At 46.4% G+C, this 25,782-nt stretch overlaps 1 protein-coding gene across 9 annotated transcripts in view; it reads left to right on the forward strand.

Annotated features, from left to right (window-relative positions):
* The window catches only part of LOC129705966 (uncharacterized), a 129,858-nt gene that overhangs the window by 54,276 nt on the left and 49,800 nt on the right, over window positions 1–25,782 (forward strand). For 6 of the 9 annotated variants that reach the window (XM_055649928.1, XM_055649931.1, XM_055649930.1 and 3 more), the window contains exon 4: window positions 23,661–23,996. The exons of 1 other annotated variant lie outside the window; for it this stretch is intronic. In XM_055649928.1, the coding sequence (XP_055505903.1) occupies window positions 23,661–23,996 (336 nt within the window). 2 more of the 9 variants (XM_055649936.1, XM_055649935.1) reach the window with 2 other exon arrangements.

Below are 25,782 nucleotides of genomic sequence, written 5' to 3' on the forward strand. Positions count from 1 at the left end.
GTGAATAAACGGGATGGTACACTAACTGTAGACCATGACGAAATTAATAAATCCTTTCACGAATTTTATACCTCCCTATACCAATCTGAATTTTCTACTGATTCCAATATAATGCATGAGTTTTTAAGAAACTGAATTGCCAAATCTACCACATAATGAGTCTCTGTTGTTAGACGAACCCATCACAGAAGAAGCAATACAGAAAGCAATCCTTTCAATGAATTCTGGTAAAGCTCCCGGTTTAGATGGGTTTACAGTAGAATTTTAAAACTATTTTTCAAATTTATTGTCTCCCTGTCTAGGCAAGGTTTTTAAAGAAGCCCTTTTAAGGAATAGATTACCACAATCTTTTTATGAAGCATCTATTTCTTTAATTCTTAAAAAAGATAAAGACCCTACTGAAGTGACATCATATAGACCTATATCAATGTTAAATGTAGATTCCAAAATTATTTCCAAAATATTAGTTATGAGAGTAGTTTCTCTGGTTATAAACTAAATCTTATTAAGAGTGAGCTTTTTCCATTAAATAATCTAGTTTCGAATTATGGATAGTTTCCACTTAGATTGACCGAAAGTTTTACTTATTTAGGTATTAAGATCACCAAGAAACACAAGCATTTATTTTAAGCTAATTTTATGCCTTTAATTGACCACATCAAACAACAGTTCACTAAATTGTCACCGATGTCCTTATCGTTAATCGGCCGATTCAATTCTATTAAAATGTTCATTTTACCTAAATTTCTGTATTTATTTCAGACGATACCAATTTTTATTGCCAAATCTTTCTTTGATATTATTGATTCCAAAATTTCTTCATATATATGGCAGAATAAAAATTCCAGACTAAGTAAAAAATACTTACAGACATCAAAAAAAGATGGTGGTTTGGCACTGCCGAACCTTAGATTCTACTATTGGGCAATTAATTCTCGCTATCTAACATTTTGGACAAAAGATTTAGAGGATACCCAATGCCCAGGATGGATAAATCTTGAACGTGATTCCTTACAAGGGCTATTATTGGCTTCTATTCTAGGGGCCTCGTTGCCTTTTGCAATTATGAGATTGAATAAATATACGACTAACCCAATAATAAGACAAACGTTTCAATATGGTTTCAATTTCGTAAGTTTTTTGGACTAATTGATTTTATCTTATCGAGTCCTTTCTTATCTAATTTTCTCTTCCAACCTAGTACTGATCAAGCCTTTTTGTTATGGAAGAGGAAGGGATTAGTATCTTATCGTGATTTGTTTTTGGATGGTTGTTTTATGTCTTTCGAACAACTCTCCAATAAATATAATTTACCTAATTCACACTTTTTTAGATATTTACAAATTAGACATTTTTTGAAGGCTACTCTACCCCTTTTTCCGCTACCACATCAAACCAAAATTTTGGAAACAATTTTACATTTGAACCCTTATCAGAAAGGATTAATAACGACTATTTATGAGTTGATTTTGAAATTACAAATAGAAATATTTGGTAAAATTAAAAATGACTGGGAAAGAGACCTCCAAATGTTTCTATCTATAGAGAAATGGGAGAGGATTCTTCAATTAGTCAATACCTCTTCAATGTGTGCCAGACACGCTTTGATACAATTCAAGGTGGGTCACAGAGTTCATATGTCAAAAGATAAGTTATATTGTTTTTATGGTCATATAAATCCTACCTGTGACAGATGTAACTCTGAAGTGGCCTCACTGACCCATATGTTTTGGTCCTGCCCACTTTTGGAAAAATATTGCAAATACATTTTTGATATTATTTCTGTAGTCTTAGGTATTGATTTATAACCTCATCCTATTACTGCAATTTTTGAGCTACCAATGTTAGATTCTATTCATTTGTCCCACTCTGCCCATCGGTTGATTGCTTTTACCACATTAATTGCCAGAAGATCTATTTTATTTAAATGGAAAGACTCCGACCACACTCCATTGGTACTCTGAAACGATATCATGTTTAAATTTAGAAAAAATCAGGAGTGATATTGTTGAACCCTTGGTTAAATTTGATAAGACTTGGGGAAAATTTATTCAACACTTTCACACAACATAAATTGCTCCCTCTCTAACCGTTATAAAAACTATTTTACCTCTATATGGAGGAACGGACTTGACGACAAACAGACTTAAGTTGTTGAAATTCGCAGCTCAGATTCTGTTTTGCTGTTTTGCTTTGTTTCTTCCTTTTTTCCTTTTTCTTTTTTTTCTTTTTATCTTTGTGTTTTTTTTTCCACATATACAAGTTTTCTTTTAAAGATTTAACTGTGTTTACATAGAGACCGGGAGGTCTATATTCAATGTGTATTTGGACAGGTTATACCTGTTATTAATGTAATCCTGATCCCTATATATCAATATCATTGATATGTTTATCATTATTCTTTTTGCTTTGTTCTGTTTTTGTTTTTTGGAAAGAAAACGAATAAAAAGATTTTAAAAGAAAGAAAGATCAATACTTGGATAAATCTTCACTTCAAAGGAAAAGTACATCAAAATCAAGTGACCTTTTAAATACCTATATAAACAACACAAACATATGAGACGCATGGAGGATTGCCAATCCGTCTGGAAGAGAATACTCTTCTTATTCAGGTGTTCACAAAGTTTACACACAAATTGACTATTTCTTGGTTGACGCTAAACTTATCCCTTTTACCTATAATGCAAAATATCACAACATTATTATTTCGGATCACTGTCCTCTTACTTTTTCAGTAAGAAATGTGTAATAAACAACCATTTTGGAGATTTAATCCACAAATACTAGCTGAGGCAAGTTATTGTTACCATCTGAAGCTACAGATGAAAACATTTTTTGAGACAAACGACAGCCCCGGTATTTCTCCATCTTTGCTGTGGGAAACATTTAAAGCCTATGTCAGAGGCTGTATTATCGCATACCAAGCTTTTCAAAATAAGAAAAATAAGACTGAACAATTGGAATTAGAAAAACAGATAAAACTGTTAGACCTAGAAAAAACGGCTGACCCAACCATTGCAAAACATAATAAGATAGCTGCACTAAAATTTAAATTAAACCAGATTCTCTCAGCAAAAATTATTAGGGTATTTCAATATACTAAACAGAAAAATTTTGAATTTGGTGATAAACCACACAAGCTACTAGCACACCAACTTCGCAAATTAGAGAATGACCGACCGTATTACACACAAAATTAGATCAGAAAAAGGAGATTTGCTTACATTGCCTAAAGATATCAATGGAAGATTCTTACAATTCTACCAAACACTATATTCATCAAAAACAACAGTCGATCCTGCAAAGATGAAAAGCTTTCTGGAGAATTGCAATCTCCCATCACAAAATGAAGGGGAACGGGATGAATTAGGCACAGAGATAACAACAAAATACATTGTAGAGACTATTAAATCATTGAAAAGTGGAAAAACGCCTGGGCTTAATAACAACATTTTTTTAAAAAAATGATTTAATTTCTCCACGTTTACATTACTTTACATTCAAGCATTTAAAGAACAGACTTTACCACAAACTCTTGCTGAATCAACTATTACATTAATTCCAAAAAAGATACAAATCTCAAGGAGCCTGTATCCTATAGGGCAATGGCCCTTTAAAATACGGATCAGAAGATACTAGCTAAGACTTTCGTTCGTAGATTAAGCCTAGTTATCGGTAAACTAATACATCCAGATCAAACTGGGTTTATACCTAAACGACACTCGTTTTAACCATATAAACATATAACAATTACAGCACGGAAACAGGCCATCTCGGCCCTACAAGTCTGTGCCGAACAACTTTTTTCCCCCTTAGTCCCACCTGCCTGCACTCATACCATAACCCTCCATTCCCTTCTCATCCATATGCCTATCCAATTTATTTTTAAATGATACCAATGAACCTGCCGACACCACTTCCACTGGAAGCTCATTCCACACCGCTACCACTCTCTGAGTAAAGAAGTTCCCCCTCATGTTACCCCTAAACTTCTGTCCCTTAATTCTAGAATTTGAGACGTTGGTTTAACATAATATATTCACAGAGATTAAACAATTATTTCTCGAGATGCAGAAAAGGCTTTCAACCAAGTGGAATGGTCTTATCTTTTCACAGTGTTGGATAAAATTCCAATTGGGAGAAAACTTTACGTTATGGGTGAAGCTTTTATACACTAATCCGACAGCTAGAATACCGACAAATCAAATGCTTACACCTAAATGTTATTTATCTAGGTGTAACAGACAAGGATGTGCCCTTTCTCCAATGTTATTTCCTTTAGCCATAGAACCCCTTGCCGAGAGTATCAGATCCCATTCAGGCATTTATGGATATAATACCAAACATACCTCCAATAAAATCTTGTTATATGCAGATGATGTACTTTTATACATTACTAATCCCCAAGTTAGTATTCCAAATGTTTTAAACATTATAAAACAATTTTGTTCTTTTTCTGGATACAGAATAAATTGGAACAAAAGTGAAATCATGCCAAGAAAAGAACAAGATCCTTCTCAACTCCTCAATTAATTCAGAATTGTTACTGAAATGTTCAGATATCTTGTAATTTACCAATATCCTATCTCCCTTATTGGTAGATTAAATGCCATAAAGATGATCTTCCTTCCGCAACTTTTATACTTATTCCAATCAATACCGATATATCTCCCTAAAAGCTTTTTTTTAAAAAATTACTCTATTGTCACTAACTTTATTTGGGACTACAAAACCCACAGAATACACAAAAGATATTTGTGCAAATCCAAAGAAAATGGAGGATTAGCTCTACCTAATTTTCTTTTTTACTACTGGGCAACAAATATTAAAAATATAACTTTCTGGTTGGACGATACGTCAACATGTAAATTGGTTAAAAATGGAGAGGGAAGATTGTTTGCCTTTTAGTATGGGCGCGATCCTCCCATCTCCAATACATTTGAATAAGTCAACGTATGAGCAAAATCCGATAATACATAGTACTGTCCGTATCTGGAAACAGCTGAAATTCAATCTTAAATTGAGAAATATGTCTCTCCTTCTTCCTATTGCAAACATTCCCTCATTTCAACCGTCTACTTTAAATGTGGTGTTTGTTCAATTGAAGAACCTGGGAATCAATACTGTGGGAGACCTCTATAAGAAGGGGACTCTCTCTTCTTTTCAAGAACTACAGGAGAAATATCACTTGAATGCCAATAATTTTTTTAGATACCTTCAAATCCAAGATTACGTGAAAACATATACACAAGACTGTCCTTTTATGGGTCCAGATATATTAGACGATTGTTTGAATAGACATGCCGATACAAGTAAGTTGATATCTTACATTTATAACACTTCTAAATATTGACACCCCACCCTCTGAGATTTATAGGCGAGCATGGGAGGACGAGCTGGGTTCATCCATTTCAAAAGATATATGGGAGGAAATACAATACATTACTGTTCTTTAAATGCCAGGCATTGCCTGATACAATTCAAATTATTGCGTTGGTTATACTACTCAAAGACCAAATTGGACAAGATCTTCCCAACTGTCTCCCCTCTTTGTGATAAATGTCACTTTCAAGAAACCACCCTAACTCATTCTGTATAAAATAAGTTAACCTGTATAAAAATACAAAACTTCTGGACGGAAATATTCAATATCATTTCTAAAACACTTAAAATGCAATTGGAGCCAGATTCAAAACTAATAATATTAGGAATGTCAGAGGGCTGCCCTAATCTAACGATATAGAAACATAGAAAATAGGTGCAGGAGGAGGCCATTCAGCCCTTCGAGCCAGCACTACCATTCGTTGTGATCATGGCTGATCGTCCCCTATTAATAACCCGTGCCTGCCTTCTCCCCATATTCCTTGACTCCACTAACCCCTAGAGCTCTATCTAACTCTCTCTTAAATCCACCCAGTGATTTGGCCTCCCCTCTGTGGCAGGGAATTCCATAAATTCACAACTTTCTGGGTGAAAAGGTTTTTTCTCACCTCAGTCTTAAATGACCTCCCCTTTATTCTAAGACTGTGGCTCCTGGTTCTGGACTCGCCCAACATTGGGAACATTTTTCCTGCATCTAGCTTGTCCAGTCCTTTTATAATTGTATATGTTTCTCCAAGATATCCCCTCATCCTTCTAAACTCCAGTGAATACAAATCTAGTCTTTTAAGTCTTTCCTCATATGACAGTCCCGCCATCCCAGGGATCAATCTCGTGAACCTACGCTGCACTGCTTCAATCACAAGAATGTCTTTTCTCAAATTAGGAGACCAAAACTGTACACAATACTCCAGTGATTTGGCCTCCCCTCTGTGGCAGGGAATTCCATAAATTCACAACTTTCTGGGTGAAAAAGGTTTTTTCTCACCTCAGTCTTAAATGACCTCCCCTTTATTCTAAGACTGTGGCTCCTGGTTCTGGACTCGCCCAACATTGGGAACATTTTTCCTGCATCTAGCTTGTCCAGTCCTTTTATAATTGTATATGTTTCTCTAAGATATCCCCTCATCCTTCTAAACTCCAGTGAATACAAATCTAGTCTTTTAAGTCTTTCCTCATATGACAGTCCCGCCATCCCAGGGATCAATCTCGTGAACCTACGCTGCACTGCTTCAATCACAAGAATGTCTTTTCTCAAATTAGGAGACCAAAACTGTACACAATACTCCAGATCTGGTCTCACCAGAGCCCTATACAACTGCAGAAGAACCTATTTACTCCTATACTTGAGAAATCCTCCTAAGAGAAATCCTCTTGTTATGAAGGACAACATTCCATTAGCTTTCTTCACTGCCTGCTGTACCTGCACACCAACTTTCAGTGACCGGTGTACAAGGACACCCAGGTCTCGCTGTACCTCCCCCTAACCTAACCTAACCCCATTGAGATAATAATCTGCCCCCTTGTTTTTGCCACCAAAGTGGATAACCTCACATTTATCTATATTATACTGGATCTGCCACGAATCTGCCCACTCACTCAACCCTGTCCAGGTCACCCTGCAACCTACTAACATCCTCTTCACAGTTCACACTGCCACCCAGCTTTATGTCATCCGCAAACTTGCTAGTGTTGCTCCTAATTCCCTCTTCCAAATCATTAATATATATGGTAAACAGTTGCGGCCCCAACGCCGAGCCTTGCGGCACTCCACTCACCACTGCCTGCCATTCTGAAAAGGACCTTATTGGATGAGGGTGGATCTTATAGAAACATATAAAATTATAAAAGGACTGAGGCACTCACACTTACAGGTTTTATAGTTCCTCTGGAAGGGGTGTGGCCTTCAAGAGAGAGAATCTCAACATTTGTTAAACACTAATAACTTTTATTTTTCATCGATGGGAAAAATCGTCTTGTTCTGCGCTGCGAAGCGGGACTCTGAGTAAGATGGGCAAAAATCACAGACGTAAGTGGCAGCGTTTTTTCTAAAATCAATATACAGAACAACAGGAAGTGGTCAAGATCAGACATTTAGTAATATATAGATAACTGTACGACCACATCCTTACCCAGACTCGATACCACAGCCACATTTGCTTCCTGGGGCCTGCCTGCGCCTCCATCTCATACCCCATGGCTTCCAGCTCCAGTTCCCTACCTCCCAGTTCGGACCCCAACCGGACCATCGGTACCGACTGGCCATCCACCGGCACACCCAGCAATTCTCCAACCGGGCACTGAGATCCACCCTGGTCGCGATGTGCCGGCACCAGCAGGACCTCACATCAACACTCTCTGAACTTCAGGCCTCACTAACCCATACTTGCAACAGACCCCAATTATATTTCATCCGCCCGAAGATCCACCTCTTCAATCAAAAATTCCTGGCCTACCTTACTTCCACAAGGACCTTAAATTATCCCGCCTCCAGGCCGCTACCGACGCCCCGCGACACCCGCAGACTCCGGGCCCCAACTCTGGCCTGCATCGCCTGCCCGAGTCCCGCGACGCCATCTTGGCCACGAGGAGCGCCCTCAATACTCACCAGGACGCCGCCTTCACCGACCTCCACATCGATGCTGCCGCTGACCCTCAGCTGCCTACCGATGACGCCCAGCCTCGCCGCTTCTACGGTAACTCTGACCCCCTCCCCATCGCTGATTCCTCCGACCCTCGCCGCCCTCCGGGACCGCCCAGCCTCATCGCCGCTCCGGGCCTACCCGACATCGCCGCCGCACTGGGCCCGCCTAACAGGCCTTTCTCACGGGGCGACTTGACGCAAGAGTTAACCAGAGTTTAACATCGTGGGAACCTCGTGCGATAACAGTACGGCATTCGTGGCACACGTGGCGCTAACGGCAGGTAATCGTGTAACTTGGTGACTCGGGAGAAAATTCAAGCAAGCTTGAATTTCTCCAAGAGTGACTTGTACACTTGTGGTTGAGCATTGCAACATTCTATGAACATAGTGGCCAGTGCGATATCTGTGCGATATCCGTAATAACTCTTGCGGTTACCGTGGGAACTCCTGCGAACGGTAAACCCGGAAGCTGGACAGAGGGGACAGAAGGTGAGTAAAAATTGTCTTCTGTGGAATTGAATTTAAAAAATAAAGATTTGCATCCGCATATGGACATCAACTTATTCATGAGTTATGTTAAGAAAATAACTATAATCTTTAAAAGGGACTTTACTGAAAGGTCCCGCATTTTTATGGTCCGTGAGAAATTTTTCACATGTACTTCTTTGAGAGATACAGTTCGGAGTCCTCGCCGACTAGCGATCGATGCCTTTCCGAAGCAGGGTCCGGAACGCTATCAATCAATGTTCTCCAGAGACCCGTGTAAGGAGTGAACTGTACATGCTGGTTTAAACCGAAGACAGACACAAAAAGCTGGAGTAACTCAGCGAGTCAAGCAGCATCTCTGGAGAAAAATAGGTGATGTTTCGGGACGAGAAACATCTTCAGACTCAATTCCAATTAGGATGTCTGAAGAAGGGTTCCGATTCGAATCGCCACATATTCTTTTTCTCCAGAGATGCTGCCTGACACGCTGACTTACTCCAGCTTTTTATGTTTTTCTTCCCAGATCTGACTTAGGTAACTTAGGTAACTTACACTCTCTCTCTCTCCCCCATGGTCAGGATCGAACCCCGGTCTCTGGGGCTGTGAGGCAGCAACTCTACCACTGTGCCGCATGTAGTCAGATTTAATAAATTGCTGGTGTTGCTTCAAAAGACAGAGGCATTGATAATATTACATCAGAATTGCATCTTTCCGCTAATAGAGTCAATTATTAGTCAATTAATAATAGAATCAATTATTGTTGGTGACATTTCACCTACGAATATCAGACTATTTTCGCAGAGGTAAGGGCCAATTAGGCATAGCAAAAGGTATGAACACTTTTAAACATTTTTTTCCGACTATTTTGTCAAATGCAAATACAGGGAGAATGATCAAAGTGCTCATATGGCTCACTCTGTTAGAAACGTTCTGAGTTTAAATGTTCCGTGTATTCCTTCTTAAAGTATACCTTTTTGTGTGGCCAGGGGTGCGATTGAGAACAGCTGGGAAAGGGCGGAAGGGGGCGTCACGAATAACAGCGTTTCCCTGGCCATATTGTGGCCCATTCCCCAACCGTTACATTAATCAAGCTCTATCTAACTCCGCCTTCACACCATCCCCCTGTGACATGGGTTAGTCATCGCTGGGCGGGCTGTGGGCCGAATGGCCTGCCAACGGGAGTCAGAGACTGACACTGAGATCCATTGTGCAGGAAGGAACTGCGGATGCTGGTTTTTACCGAAGATAGACACAAACGCCACCTGTTCATTTTCTCCAGAGATGTTGCCTGACCCATTGAGTTACTCCAACATTTGTGTCTGTGTTCACTATGAACATTGAATTATTTGATTTTAGGTAACTTACACTCTCTCTCTCTCCCCCGCCCACCCCCTCTTGCCCCCCCCCCCCCCCCCCCCCTCCCCCATGCAGTAAATGTCGGTTAACCAGTCCAAGGTTTGCAACAATGGTCCCCTCTTGGGATCACACTATCCCTAGCCAACAATTGGCCTATCAGGGAACCAAATATAGACATAAAGTGCTGGAGTGACTCAGTGGGTCAGGCAGTATCTCTGGAGGAAAGGGTTAGGCGACATTTCGGGTCGGGATCAAAAGTGCTGGAAATGTGACAATTTCAGTGGGTCAGGCGGCGAATCATCTCTTGAAAGGAGAACAGGGCGTCGGGTTAGCCCGCGCCTGACATTTCAAAGGTGGGGGGACACAACGGTACCCCTCTTCAAAATAGCCCATTGTGCTATCTGAGGTCATCTGTTGTTGGCCCTGATTTGTCCCGGTCTTTTCTTGCTTCCTGTTCCCCCCTACAATCATCCCGAAGAAGGGTCCCGACCAAAAATGAAATCTATTCCTTTTCTCCAGAGATGCTGCTTGGCCCGCTGAGTTACTCCAGCATTTTGTGTCTAACTTGCTGATTCAGACAGTTTTTGATTATCAAGGATTCTGTGCTGACTCTTTACAAGTACCACAGATCCCCACCTTTATAAATTTCTATCTGGCAGTGTTTTCTGTCTCAGGAATTTCAGCCCTTTGTCTGTAGTTACTGTCATCAAATATAGACAAAGGGCTGAAATTCCTGAGACAGAAAACACTGCCAGATAGAAATTTATAAAGGTGGGGATCTGTGATACTTCTGAAACACACATTGGAAATTTAAACTTGGGCGCAACTAACATCGTCTAAGTAATGTGGCATCTTCCTGCAATAAAGTCATGGCATTAGTACAGGCATATCTCCAAATGAGCCAATTCAACCAAGGGAGGATATTTATAGTGTGTGAAAAAAAAGTGACATCATTTGTGCCACGTGACACTTCACAGCTCACAATGTTCATTCAAGATTTAACGGGAAAGCTCGAGAGACGGACAAGTCACTCGCACAAATAACAGAAATGCCAAGTACCGTGGGAACTCTTTATCTACCCCCCGTTATATCGTATGATATCGTGCTAGACCACGACCACTTCACTCTGGTTACATCTTGCGTCAAGTCGCCCCATGAGAAAGCCCTTTAATACCGCCGCCGGACCCGACCTACCCGACACCGCCGCCGCACTGGGCCCACCTAACATCGCCGCTGGACCGGGGCTCCCCCAACATGGCTGCCGCAACGCACCCGACTCATCTCGCCGCCGACCCGCCGACCATCCGCCCACGACCTCCCACACATCGCCCGCGGACCCCGACTCAACTGCCACTGGACTCCGACCATCGGGTCCGTTGACCCGCGCCACTGGACTCCGACCATCGGGTCCGCTGACCCGCGCCACTCCACTCCCCTCCAGCAACCCACAGCCGTCGCCTTACCTGGAGCCTGGACTCTGCACTGGGCCTGGAGCCTCCACGCTGCTCACTCCCACTCTCCTGGGCTCAACTCCACTGGGTCCTAGTGCCCGTCTGCCCAGCCTCGCTAACCTCAGTGGCTGTTCCACTGACTCTCCCCATCCCCCTCCAACTATGTCACCCCCGCTCTTCCCCACCCACATTACATCCCTCTCACCCCCCAACCCCCCCCCCACCCACCCACCCCCCCCCCGACACCCACAGCCCCCACCCCCCCCCCGACACATCCCCAGTCCACCCACCTGCCTTCCTCTGGCCCCAACTCCCATCCCTGTCAGGTGTTCACCATCCCCCCCGACCTCCCCCTCTCCAACCTCCCCCTCTCCCACACCGAACGGTCTGTCCTCAGCAGAGGTCTTACCTTTGTCCCCCTCCGTCCCCATCTCAATGAGTTCCGCGCCCACCATGACTTGGAGCGCTTCTACCGTCGCCTCCGCCTCACAGCGCACTTCCATGGGAAGGAGTCCTCGCCCCCCAATGATGACCCCTTTTCCAGTCTCCAACGCACCCCCTCCTCGTGGAACCCCCCTCGTAACGTCCCGGCTCTGGAACTCTTTATCCAGAACTGCCGCCGCGACGTTCTCCACTCCCTTGTCTCACTCTAATCTTTCCCCCTCTGCACTGCCATTGAATCACTCCGCAAAAACCCAGATTGGGTTATCAAACCAGCCGACAAGGGAGGTGCCGTGGTAGTTTGGCGCCTCGATCTCTACAAGGCTGAGGCCACGCGCCAACTCTCGGACACCTCCTCCTACTTACCCTTGGACCATGACCCCCCTGATGAGCACCAGGCCACCATATCTAGCACCATCATCGACTTCATCAATTCCCACGCCCTGCCCGACCAAGCTTCCAACCTCATCGTTCCCCAGCCCCGCACGGCCCGTTTTTACCTTCTCCCCAAAACCCACAAACCCGGCTCTCCCGGCAGACCCATTGTCTCTGGCGGTTCATGCCCCACCGAACTCATCTCCACATACCTTGACTCCATACTATCCCCCTTGGTTAAATCCCTCCCTACCTATGTTCTAGACACCTCAGACACTCTCCGCCGCCTCCACGCATTCCACTCTCTAGGCCCTCACCCCCTCATCTTCACCATGGATGTCCAGTCACTCTACCTCCATTACATTGACGACTGCTTTGGAGCCACCTCCTGCACCTACACACAACTGACTGACTTCATCCACTTCACCACCGACTTCCGTCCTGCACTCCAATACACCTGGACTATTTCTGACACTTCCCTACCATTCCTTGACCTCACCATCTCCATCGCAGGGGACAGACTTCTCACCGACATACACTACAAACCAACTGACTCACATAGCTATCTGGACTACATGTCTTCCCACCCTGCCCCCTGTAAAGACTCCATCCCCTACTCCCAATTCCTCTGCCTACGCCACATCTGTTCCCAGGATGAGATGTTCCACACCAGGGCATCAGAAATGTCCTCGTTCTTCAGGGAACGGGGATTCCCCTCCGCCATCATAGATGAGGCTCGCACCAGGGTCTCATCCATACCACGCAACACTGCTCTCTCTCCCCATCCCCGCTCTCGCAACAAGGGCAGAGTCCCCCTGGTCCTCACCTTTCACCCCACCAGCCAGCAAATACAACACATAATCCCCCGCCATTTCCGCCACCTCCAACGTGACCCCACCACTCGCTACATCTTCCCATCTCCCCCTATGTCTGCCTTCCGCAAAGACCGGTCCCTCCTCAACTCCCTTGTCAATTCTTCCCTTCCCTCCCGTACCACCTCCTCCCCAGGCACTTTCCGTTGCAACCGCAAGAAATGCAACACCTGTCCCTTCACCTCCCCCCTCGACTCCATTCAAGGACCCAAGCAGTCGTTCCAGGTGCGACAAAGGTTCACCTGTATCTCCACCAACCTCATCTACTGCATCCGCTGCTCTAGATGTCAGCTGATCTACATCGGGGAGACTAAGTGGAGGTTGGGCGATCGTTTCGCCGAACACCTCTGCTCAGTCCGCAATAACCTACCTGACCTCCCGGTGGCTCAGCACTTCAACTCCCCCTCCCATTCCCAATCCGACCTCTCTGTCCTGGGTCTCCTCCATTGCCAGAGTGAGCAACACCAGAAATTGGAGGAACAGCACCTCATATTCCGCCTGGGAGTTTGCGTCCTGATGGCATTAACGTTGAATTCTCCCAATTTTGCTAGCCCTTGCTGTCTCCTCCCCTTCCTTAACCCTCAAGCTGTCTCCTCCCATCCCCCTGCCCTCGGGCTCCTCCTCCTCCCTTTTTCCTTCCTTCTCCCCCCCACCCCCCATCAGTCTGAAGAAGGGTTTCGGCCCGAAACGTCGTCTATTTCCTTCGCTCCATAGATGCTGCTGCACCCGCTGAGTTTCTCCAGCAATTTTGTGTACCTTCGATCTTCCAGCATCTGCAGTTCCTTCTTGATAACCAAAAGTCTTTGTCTTGTTTGTGCCCACGATGTGTCTCTGCCTGTGTCTCTGTGTCAATCTGGTTAATTCCTATCTTCTTCCAAACGCTAGGTCACAGCCTTCCCATTTTCACACATCCTACTCACATTTTTCCCGTGGTGGCGATAAACATCTTCCTGTCGCATTAATTCCTATATTTCCAAAGTTATTCGCGATTAATGCTTTAAATATGCCAACTTTAACTGCATTTTTACTGTCAAAATCCTTTCTCCCAGCTCCCAACACACATCAATACAAAGTTGCAAGACAGGAACACTCTGAATTACACCTCAATGGGATATTTGAACAGGAGGGGGAGGGGGAGGGCCAATTGGTATTGCAATTGAAAGTGCTGCAGCAGGCAAGGGAGGTGCAATTGGATTTTTTTTCAAGTCCACTGCTGAGGGAGGCAGGTGAGTGCTGAAATCTTACATTCAGGAACGCCTTCAGTTGCGTTGGGGGAACGGGTGAGTGGTGGAATATTGCGTTGGGGGCCACACCGTTGAGGGAGCAGACCTAACGGGTCTTCACTTGGTCTAGTTTCAACTAAAATTATATTTCAGCAACATGTGAATTGCACAAATTTAGAAGAAATATTTTGAACCAATATAACAACCATATTTCTATTACATAATTAAAAAAAATAATTTTATTGGTACCCTCGACATATTCCTGCAGTATTAATTATGTATTGTTCCTATCACAAATTGTTTTTATTCTATATTGCAATGGTTTAAATAATAAATGTATTTAAATATATCTCACAATTAATCCCAATACAAATTCACCCAGTGATCTGAGATCAGTGATATTTTCTGCCTCAACTATTTATAGTTTTGTTCTGAATTATATGACTACTTTGTCGGGATCCGCAGACTTGCCGTATTGTCTGGTTTGCCAAAATAACAGAGGTGACAGCATTGACAAGGAGGGAGGGGGCTGAGATACTGGTCTGTAGAGTCGGCCTCAGGTGCCGGATATGGGAACAGATCTGCCGGCTCCGGCCGGGCTGGAGTCCCAGAGCCCCGGCCACAGGGGGCAAAATCAACCCACTGATCGGCATGGAAGTCCCAATGAGGTCGAGATCGGCCACCTGACCTAGGTGCCACATTTCCCAGGGGACTTCCGAGGGGGATTTCAAATGTGTTCTTGTAATTTTGTCCGGATTAAAGGAGATGCCGGACCACTGGTTGCTGGAAAATCAGTGGTGAATTTGTATATATTATGTTTATTATTGTCACCTATATCAAAGTACAGTTAGTTTTACATGCTATCCAAACATATCAGATATACCATACATAAATATAATCGTCAAACTCAAGTAGAATTGGAAGATACACAGTGCAGAATCAGTTCCGGAGACAAAGTCCAATGTCCGCAATGGGGTAGAGGTGAATCCTCTGGTACCCTAGCTTATGGAAGGATCATTCAGAAGCCTGATAACAGAGGGAAGAAGCTGTTCCTGAGTCAGGTGATGCACGCTTTCAATCCTCTGTACCTTCTATAAGTGGGATCACATAGACATAGTGTGAACGGGTGAGCGTTGGTCAGCGTGGACTTTGTGGGCCAAAGGGCCTGTTTCCATGCTGTACCCACTCCCGCTCCCTTGTCTCCCTTCCTGATGCTTCAAGTCCCACCACGATCAGTAGCTCTGAACTGCTGCAGCTCAATATCCTGGACCCTGGCCCCACTTCCAACCCAGGTTCCCCCCCCCCCCCCCCCCCCCCCCCCCCCCCCACCCCAAACTGCAGCCTCAGTATTAAACTGCAGATGCTGTAATCCTGAGCAATGCACAAAGTGCACCTGAAACTCAGAAGGTCAGACAGCGTCTGTGGAGGGAATGGACAGAAGACGTTTCGGGTCGAGAATGTCACTTGTCCATTCCTGACCCGCTGAATTCCTCCAGCACTTTGATTTGTGTACAATATTCTACAGAATGTAACTTATTCTAAGTTACTAATTTATTCTACTGATCAGATTGGTTCATTTCCTCTGGAATTAGCACAAGGTTTCGGGTCGAAACCTTTCTTCAGACTAATTGTAGTCGTGGGGTGAAAGCTTGAAAAGAAAGTTGGGGTGGGACAAAGCTTGGCAAGTGATAGGTGGATACAAGTGTGGGAGTGGAGTGAGTGGCAGATGGGTGGAGTGGGCGATAAAGGCCCAAGCCACCCCCTCCCCAGCTACTTACCCCGGCAACCGCAGTAGATGCAACACCTGGCCCTATACCTCCCCCCTTGACTCTGTCCAAGGACCCCAACAGTATTTTCAGGTGAGGCAGAGGTTCATTTGCATCTCCTCCAACCTTATCTACTGTATCTGCTGTTCCAGGTGTGGACTCGTGTATATCGGCGAGACCAACCGCAGGCTCAGCGATCGTTTCATTGAACACCTCCACTCAGTCCGCTTAGACCTACGCAATCTCCTGGTTGATAAACACTATAACTCTCCCTCCCATTCTCACATTGACCTTTCTGTCCTGGGCCTCCTCCATTGTCAGAGTGAGGACCAACGCAAATTGGAGGAACAGCGCGTCATATTTTGCTTGGGCAGCTTACACTCCAGTGGTATGAATATTGATTTATTTACATAACCCTTGCTTTCCCTCTCGCCCCGTCTCTCCCCCACCCTGGTTCTTTGATTAGTTTCACTGTCCTGATTAATTTTACTGATTGTATGTCTCGTTGTCACCTTCCCCTCAGCGAACAATGAACAATGAACCATTCTACATTTCCTTATCATCTGTCATTTTCTCACCGTACCCTTCCACATCTCTCCCCTGACTCATTCTGAAACATCTCCTATTTCTTCTCTCCAGAGATGCTGCCTTTCCCGCTGAGTTACTCCAGCATTTTTTTTGTGTCTATCTTCAGTGTATACCAACATCTGCAGTTCCTTCCTACAAATGGAAGTTCGGAGGTCATAGAAACATAGGTGCAGGAGTAGGCCATTCGGCCCTTCGAGTCAGCACTGTCATTCAATATGATCATGGCTGATCATCTAAATCAGTACCCTGTTCGTGATTTTCCCCCCATCATTCTTGATTCCTTTAGCCCTTAGAGCTAAATCTAACTCTTTCTTGAAAACATCCAGTGAATTGGCCTCCACTGCTTCTGTGTCAGAAAATTCCAGATTCACAACTCTCTGGGTGAAAACGTTTTTCCTCGTCTCAGTCCTAAATTCGGAGTGGCGGCGCGGATCTGGCTGCAGCGGCTTACCGGCGGTCCCGTTGTCTTTGTGTTTTTCATGTTGTTATTTTGTTTAGTTTTTGGTTTTAGCTTGTGCTTTGGGGGGGGGGGGTTGAAACGGGGTTTGCAGTCTCTCCCTGCGGGGGAATACGACCTTTTTGTCGTATTCCCCTTCTCTGCCTCCGTCTGCACTGAGGCCTAATGGAGCTGACGACCTCGAGGCTCCGGAGGCAGAGCACCGTCAGGACTCGCTCTGAGCTCGCTCCCGTGAGGGTGGTCCGGCTCAGGGCTGGAAGAGTTTGGGACGCTCCCGTGAGGGCGGCCAGCCCGAGGGTGGAACGAGGCTCCCATCGGAGCGGCCGAGCTCGGGAAGGTGCGGCGCTGGCAGCCCGAGAGGTTCGGCGCCAAGTCGGGGCGGCCCGGTCCGGGGGAGGTTCGGTGCCCAAGTCGGGGCGGCCCGGTCCGGTGGGAGAAGCGACTCCCATGTCGGGGTGGCCCGGTCCGGGGGGAGAAGCGACGCCCAAGTCGGGGCGGCCCGGTCCGGGGGGAGAAGCGACGCCCAAGTCGGGGCGGCCCGGTCCGGGGGAGGTTTGGCGCCCAAGTCGGGGCGGCCCAGCCCGAGGCTGAAGACGGCGCAGTACTCACGTGAGGGTGGCTGGGACGGTGTTCTGGCGGCGGTGGCCTGAGTCCGGGGTTCGGCCGCGGGCCAGCAGCTGCTTCTGCAGGACTGGTGGGCGGCAGCTTCAACCACCCCGGGCCGCGGTGTTTGAGCCGCGGGACTGTTCTTAACATCGCCCGGGGGGGGGGTTATCGCCCCAGCGCAGAGGGACAAGAGGAGGGAAGAGACTGCGACCTAAGACTTTTACCTCCATCACAGTGAGGAGATGCTGGGTGGACTCACTGTGGTGGATGTTAATGTGTATTTATTGTTGTTTTATTGTATGGTATTATATGTATGACTGCTGCAATTTCGTTCAGACTTCGGTCTGAATGACAATAAAAGGCTATCTATCTATCTGTCTAAATGGCCAACCCCTTACTCAAACTGAGCCCTGGTTCTGGACTCCCCCAACATAGGGAACATGTGCAGTTATATAAGATGACATTGAGGCAGCATTTACAACATTGTGTTCAGTTCTGGGCACCATGTTATGGGAAAGATGGTGTCAAGCTGGAATGGGTATGGAGAAGATTTACGAGGACGTTGCCAGGAATCGAATGTGTGAGCTATAGGGACATAGGATAAACAGGCTGGTATTCTATTCCTTGGAGCGCAGGAGGATGAGGGGTGAACTTATAGAGGTGTATATAACCATGAGGCATAGGTCGGGTAGATGCACGGTGCAGGGATATCGAGGACCAGAGAATCAGTTCGACAGGTACATGGACCGGACAGGTTTGGAGGGATTTGGGCCAAATACAGGCAGGTGGGACTAGTGAAACTGGGACATGTTAGCCGGTGTGGACAAGTTGGGCCGAAATGTCTGTTTTCACACAGACTCTATGCTGAGTTACTCCAGCACTGTGTGTCAGTGTGCATCTGTGTTATTGTACAGGGCCACCTCGATACACATCTAGTTCCCACCGCTGTAATAAATAAATATTCAAAGCCAGCGGATGTACAGCCGGGAAACAACGCGAGGGCACGAAAACGAAAGTAATTAATCTCTGCAAGATGGTGGCGGGGAAGGGTGCGGGCTGCGGCCGGACGGGGGATGTCTGGGGGCTGAGGGGCTGCTGCTCCTCTCCGGGAACCCGGCTGCCCACCCTGGTACTGGCGCTGGTACTGGCGCTGGCGGGGCTGCTACCCGCCGCAGGTAACGGCCAATGCCCCCCACCCCCTCTCTCTTTCTCTCTCCCCCCCTCTCTCTCCCTCCCTCCGCCTCTTTCTCTCTCTCTCTCCCTCTTTCCCTCAAACACTCTTTTCCCTGCAAGTTGCACTTTCCAATCAATCTTAAAAAGTCTACGGCATCTGTTTATTCTTTGCAATGCTGACAATGTGATGGCTCTTTGCAGAGTGCAGTCCTTGCAGTTACAAATGTGATCGTTGAATCTCAAAGAGCCGCGCCCAAAAACTTGTCCAGAAATGTTTTGCGAGTTATATGATGTAATGTAATTATCGTTTGATTTGTTTTTGCTAAGTAGATTATATTTTGTGAAGGAGTGGAGATATTTTAGACGTGTGAAAGAAAACAAAAAGATCTAAGAACTACTAAAACAGGGCGATCTGTCACGAGTTACTCCAGCATTTTGCGTCAGTTTTCCACCAAAGAAGGAGTTCCTATACAACCCAAAACTTCTCTCCAGAGATGCTGCCTGTCCCGCTGAGTTAATCCAGCTTTTTTAAATTACAGTGTAAACCAGCATCTGCAGTTCCTTCCGACAAATCTCTGGAGACCATGGATGGGTGATGTTTTGGGTTGGGACCCTTCTTCAGATAAATGGGGGGTGGAGAGAATGCTGAAAGAGACGAGACAAAGCAAATGGTTAGTCAAAGGCCAGAGGTGAAAAGACAGAAGGTGTGAGACAAGTTGAGGTGGGGCAGAGGGGAGGGGTGGGGGAGAAGGGAGGGGTATGGGGGTTTGGTTATTTAAAATTGAAGAATTCAATGTTCATGTGACGTGCTGTTTCTCTTCTGGATCAACTCGTCCATGCCGACCATGATGCCCCATCTACTCTAGTCCCAATTGTCTGCTTACTTATCATAGAAACATAGAAAATAGGTGCAGGAGTAGGCCATTCGGCCCTTCGAGCCTGCACCGCCATTCAATATGATCATGGCTGATCATCCAACTCAATATTCTGTACCTGCCTTCTCTCCATACCCCCTGACCCCCTTAGCCACAAGGGCCACATCTAACTCCCTCTTAAATATAGCCAATTAACTGGCCTCAACTACATTCTGTGGCAGAGAATTCCACTCTGTGTGAAAAATGTTTTTCCCAACTTGGTGCTAAAAGACTTCCCCCTTGTCCTTAAACTGTGACCCCTTGTTCTGGACATCCCCAACATCGGGAACAATCTTCCTGCATCTAGCCTGGCCAACCCCTTAAGAATTTTGTACGTTTCTATAAGATCCCCCCCTCAATCTTCTAAATTCTAGCGAGTACAAGCCGTGTCTATCCAGTCTTTCTTCATATGAAAGTCCTGCCATCCCAGGAATCAGCCTGGTGAACCTTCTCTGTACTCCCTCTATGGCAAGAATGTCTTCCCTCAGATTAGGAGACCAAAACTGAACGCAATACTCCAGGTGTTCGTCCTCACCAAGACCTTGTACAACTGCAGTAGAACCTCCCTGCTCCTATACGCAAATCCTTTTGCTATGAATGCTAACATACCATTCGCTTTCTTCACTGCCTGCTGCACCTGCACACCTACTTTCAATGACTGGTGTACCATGACACCCAGGTCTCGTTGCATCTCCCCTTTTCCTAATCGGCCACCATTCAGATAATAGTCTACTTTCCTGTTTTTGCCACCAAAATGGATAACCTCACATTTATCCACAATATACTGCATCTGCCATGCATTTGCCCACTCACCCAACCTATCCAAGTCACCTTGCAGCCTCCTAGCATCCTCCTCACAGCTTACACTGCCTCTCAGCTTCGTGTCATCCGCAAACTTCGAGATGTTGCATTCAATTCCCTCGTCCAAACAATTAATATATATTGTAAATAAATACCTGTCCATGGATATGCTATCTCAGTATATGTTATACTCAGCTACTCCAGCAATGTGATTCCATCTTCACACAACCAGTTTTACTCTGTTTGAAAATGGCAGTAGTGGTTTGTTACATTACCACAGAGAAGCACCGTGGTGTAGGTCTAGAGTCGGGCACAGACAAGCAAGACTGAGTAAGGCATCCCTTCCTGAATAGCATTAGTCACCATTTGTGCTTCCCTGACAGTATTGCAGCTTTTGCAGTCAGTATATCCTTTTCCAACCTCCTGGTCATTAACCCTGTTTCAGTTCCACATTTGCAATGACAATTTAGTTTTTTTGTTTAGTTTAGAGATATAGCGTGGAAGCAGGCTCTTTAACCCACCAAGTCTGCACCGACCAGTGATCCCCGCACACTTACACTACCCGACTACACAATTTTACATTTACACCAAGCCAATTAACCTACAATTAACCTGTACGTCTTTGGAGTGTGGGAGGAAACCGGAGCTCCCGGAGAAAACCCACGCAGGTCACGGGGAGAACGTACAGACAAGCACTCATAGTCAGGATGGAACCCAGGTCTCTGACACTGTAAAGCAGTAGCTCTGCTGCTCTGCCACCGTGCTGCCCAGATTTGAATGGATTTCATAAGGGTAGGAGCAGTCTTAGAACAGTCTTTCGGCCCATCAAGTCTACCCCACCATTCAATCATGGCTGATCTAACTCGCCCCCTCAACCCCATACTCCTGCATCTTCCCATAACTCTGACACCCGTACTAATCAATCTATCTCTTCCATAAAATATCCCTGATTTCCTTGAATTGTTAGTATTTTTGAAGCATGATCACAGTTGCAATATTAGAAACACAGTGAGTGGTCTAGTTTGCACATGGAAAATCTCACAAAGACCATGAGATCATGGAGAGGAAATTCGTTGTCACTGATGTTGATTACGTCTTAACTGGTGGGTAGATGTAGGGGCCCTCTTTAATAGTGATGAGTGATTTTGTATGTTCATTGTAGAATGTTGAGGGGTTAGTGTTGGTGTTTGTGATCAGGCACTTCAGCAACCTACCAGATAATTAGGTGATGCTTAAACTCAAGGAAACAGGCCCACTGAGTCTGCACCGACCAGCGATCCCTGTACATTATCATTATCCTACGTACACTAGGGACAATTTACATTTACACCAAACCAATTTACCTACAAACCTGTACGTCTTTGAAGTGTGGGAGGAAACCAAAGTTCTTGAAGAAAACCTGAGCAGGTCACAGGAAGAACGTACAAACTACGTACAGACAGCACCCGTAGTCGGTATCGAACCTGGGTCTCTGGCGCTGGAGGCAGTAACTCTACCATTGCTCCACTGGGCCGCCCTAAAAGGTGGTGGGGGGGGGGGGGGGGGGGGGGGGTATTGGCAGATATGTGGACAAAGGCTGAAGGTTAAAAGCAAGACAAAAGCCAGGTCATTGGTGGACAGGGAAATTGGAGATTTCAATTTCCATTGAAGCACTGTCTTGACCCAAAACGTTGCCTATCCATGTTCTCCAGAGATGCTGTCTGACCAGCTGAGTACTCCAGCACATTGTGTGAGTTTTTTTGTAAAACAGCATCTGCAGTTCCTTGAGTATACATTGACATTGCAGAAGTAGATTGGTCGAAAGCTTCGAGTTCCTATGAATAAATCTCACCAGCAATTTTTCCTGGACCATTCACATTGTCGGTTTGGCCAAGAAAGCCAACCACGCCTTCACTTCCTAAGAAGGAATTGGAAGTTGGGATGCATCACAGCCAGGTTTAGGAACAACTCTATCCAAGACCGCCAGAAATTGCAGAGAACCGTGGACGTAGCTTCGACCATCATGCAAACCAACCTAAGATAGACACAAAATGCTGGAGTAACTCAGAGGGACAGGCAGCATTACTGTATAGAAGAAACGTTTCGGGTCGAGACCCTTCTTCAGATTCATGTAATCATGTATAGTCTTTTGTTCTCCCACACTCGCAACAAGGGCAGAGTCCCCCTAGTCCTCACCTTTCACCCCACCAGCCGTCACATACAACAAATAATCCTCCGTCAGTTTCGCCACCTCCAACATGACCCCACCACTCGCCACTTCTTCCCATCTCCCCCCTATGTCTGCCTTCCGCAAAGACTGCTCCCTCCGCAACTCCCTTGTCAATTCTTCCCTTCCCTCCCGCACCACCCCCTCCCCGGGCACTTTCCGTTGCAACAGCAAGAGATGCAACACCTGTCCCTTTACCTCCCCCCTCGACTCCATTCAAGGACCCAAGCAGTCGTTCCAGGTGCGATAGAGGTTCTCCTGTATCTCCTCCAACCTCATCTACTGCATCCGCTGCTCTAGATGTCAGCTGATCTACATCGGTGAGACCAAGCGGTGGTTGGGCGATCGTTTCGCCGAACACCTCCGCTCGGTCCGCAAGAACCTACCTGACCTCCCGGTGGCTCAGCACTTCAACTCCCCCTCCCATTCCCAATCCGACCTCTCGGTCCTGGGTCTCCTCCATTGCCAGAGTGAGCAACACTGGAAATTGGAGGAACAGCACCTCATATTCCGCTTGGGGAGCCTGCATCCGGCGGGCATGAACATTGAATTCTCCCAATTTTGTTAGCCCTCACTGTCTTCTCCCCTTCCTTAGCCCTCGAGCTGTCTCCTCCCATCCCCCAACCGTCGGGCTCCTCCTCCTCCTTTTTCCTTCCTTCTCCCCGCTACCCCCTATCAGTCTGAAGAAGGGTTTCGGCCCGAAACGTTACCTATTTCCTTCGCTCCATAGATGCTGCTGCACCCGCTGAGTTTCTCCAGCATTTTTGTGTACCTTCGATTTTCCAGCATCTGCAGTTCCTTCTTGAACACGTATAGTCATTTATTGACTGGATAGCACGCAAACAAAAATCTTTTCACTGTACCTCGGTACACGGGATAATAATAAACTAAACTGAACTTCATGTTTTTGATTTCCATTTAGATTCGTTGGATATGAACATTTTTGCCAGTCCGATGGAAGTACATTTGAACGAATCGGTTTTGTTGGAATGTAAATTTACTGGGTTTACAGCACCGCTTGACTTGACAAATGTAGGTGTGCAGTGGTTCGGACCAGGCCAGGAAAAAATCTATGTTTTTGAAACGGGAGTACATAAGCTCAAGAAACCTGGCACAGAAATATCCGACATTGAACTATCCAAAGGAGATGCTTCACTTCATCTTAATAATGTCCAATTGAACAATGAAGGGCAGTATACTTGCGTTGTGTTTGTCACTCCTGAAAAGGCACAGAAGAGTTCGGAACTGCGAGTTTTAGGTAAAACACCGTCAACTTTACTTGTGGTGATCTGCTCTGTTATTACTGGGGGTAGACAAAAATACTAGAGAAACTCAGCGGGTGCAGCAGCATCTATGGAGCGAAGGAAATAGGCAACGTTTCGGGCTAAAACCCTTCTTCAGACTAATGTAGGGTGGGGCGGGGGCGGGGAGAAGAAAGGAGAAAGGAAGAGGAGGAGCCAGAGGGCTGAGGGAGAGCTGAGAAGGGGAGGAGACAGCAAGGGCTACCGGAAATTGGAGAATTCAATGTTCATGCTGTTAGGGTGCAGACTGCCCAAGCGGAATATGAGGTGCTGCTCCTCCAATTTCCGGTGGTCCTCACTCTAGCCATGGAGGAGGCCCAGGACAGAAAGGTCGGATTGGGAATGGGAGGGGGAGTTGAAGTGCTGAGCCACCGGGAGGTCAGGTTGGTTAATGTGGACCGAGTGGAGGTGTTCGGTGAAACGATCGCCAAGCCTGGCTTGGTCTCACCGATGTAGATCAGCTGACATCGAGAGCTGCGGATGCAATAGATGAGGTTGGAGGAGGTGCAGGTGAACCTCTGTCGCACCTGGAACGACTGCTTGGGTCCTTGAATGGAGTTGAGGGGGGAGGTAAAGAGACAAGTGTAGCATCTCTTGCTGTTGCAAGGGAAAGTGACCGGGGAGGGGGTGGTGCGGGAGGGAAGGGAAGAATTGACCTTCGAGTTGAGGGAGCGGTCTTTGCGGAAAGCAGACGGGGGGAGGTGGGAAGATGTGACGAGTGGTGGGGTCACGTTGGAGGTGGCGAAAATGATGGAGGATTACTTGTATGTGACGGCTGGTGGGGTGAAAGGTGAGGACTAGGGGGACTCTGCCCTTGTTACGAGTGGGGGGATGGGGAGAGAGAGCAGTGTTACGGTGTTACCCTAGTGAGAGCCTCATCTATAGTAGGGGAGGGGAGGGGAGAGCCTCATCTATAGTAGGGGAGGGGAATCCCCGTTCCCTGAAGAATGAGGACATTTCCGATGCCCTGGTGTGGAACACCTCATCCTGGGAGCAGATGCGGTGTACACGAATTGGAACTCGGTCCACATTAACCAACCTGATATCCCTGTGGCTCAGCACTTCAACTCCCCCTCCCATTCCGTATCCAACTTCTCTGTCCTGGGCCTCCTCCATGGCCAGACTGCGCACCACCGGAAATTGGAGGAGCTGCACCTCATATTCCGCCTGGGCAGTCTGCACCCTAGTGGCATGAAGATTGACTTCTCCAATTTCCGATAGCCCTTGCTGTCTCCTCCCCTTCTTAGCTCTCCCTCAGCCCTCTGGCTCCTGCTCTTCCTTTCTCCTTTCCCCCCCCCCCCCCCCCCCCCCCCCCCCCCCCCCCCCCCCCCCCCCCCCCCCCCCCCCCCCCCCCCCCTCGGGTTTCGGACCGAAACGTTGCCTATTTCCTTCGCTCCATAGATGCTGCTGCACCCGCTGAGCATCTCCAGCACTTCTGTCTACCTTCGATTTTCCAGCATCTGCAGGTCCTTCTTTAAACCTGTTATTACTGGATCTTGATGGTAAAAATGGCTTTCACCAATTGGCCTTCATCGGCCTGCGTATTGAATATAGAATTTTGGAGGTCATGTTGCAGTTATATAGGAGGTTGGTGAGGCTGTATTTAGAGTATTGTGTTGTGTTCTGGGGACCATGCCAGTTTCCATGCTGCATGTCTAAAGTCTAAACTAGTATAGATGGGGCACTTTGGTCATTGTGGGCAAATTGGGCTGAAGGGTCTGCTTCTGTGCTGTGTGACAGTGG

This window comes from Leucoraja erinacea, chromosome 18 (assembly GCF_028641065.1).
Source record: "Leucoraja erinacea ecotype New England chromosome 18, Leri_hhj_1, whole genome shotgun sequence".
In the NCBI taxonomy this organism is placed as follows: domain Eukaryota; kingdom Metazoa; phylum Chordata; class Chondrichthyes; order Rajiformes; family Rajidae; genus Leucoraja; species Leucoraja erinaceus.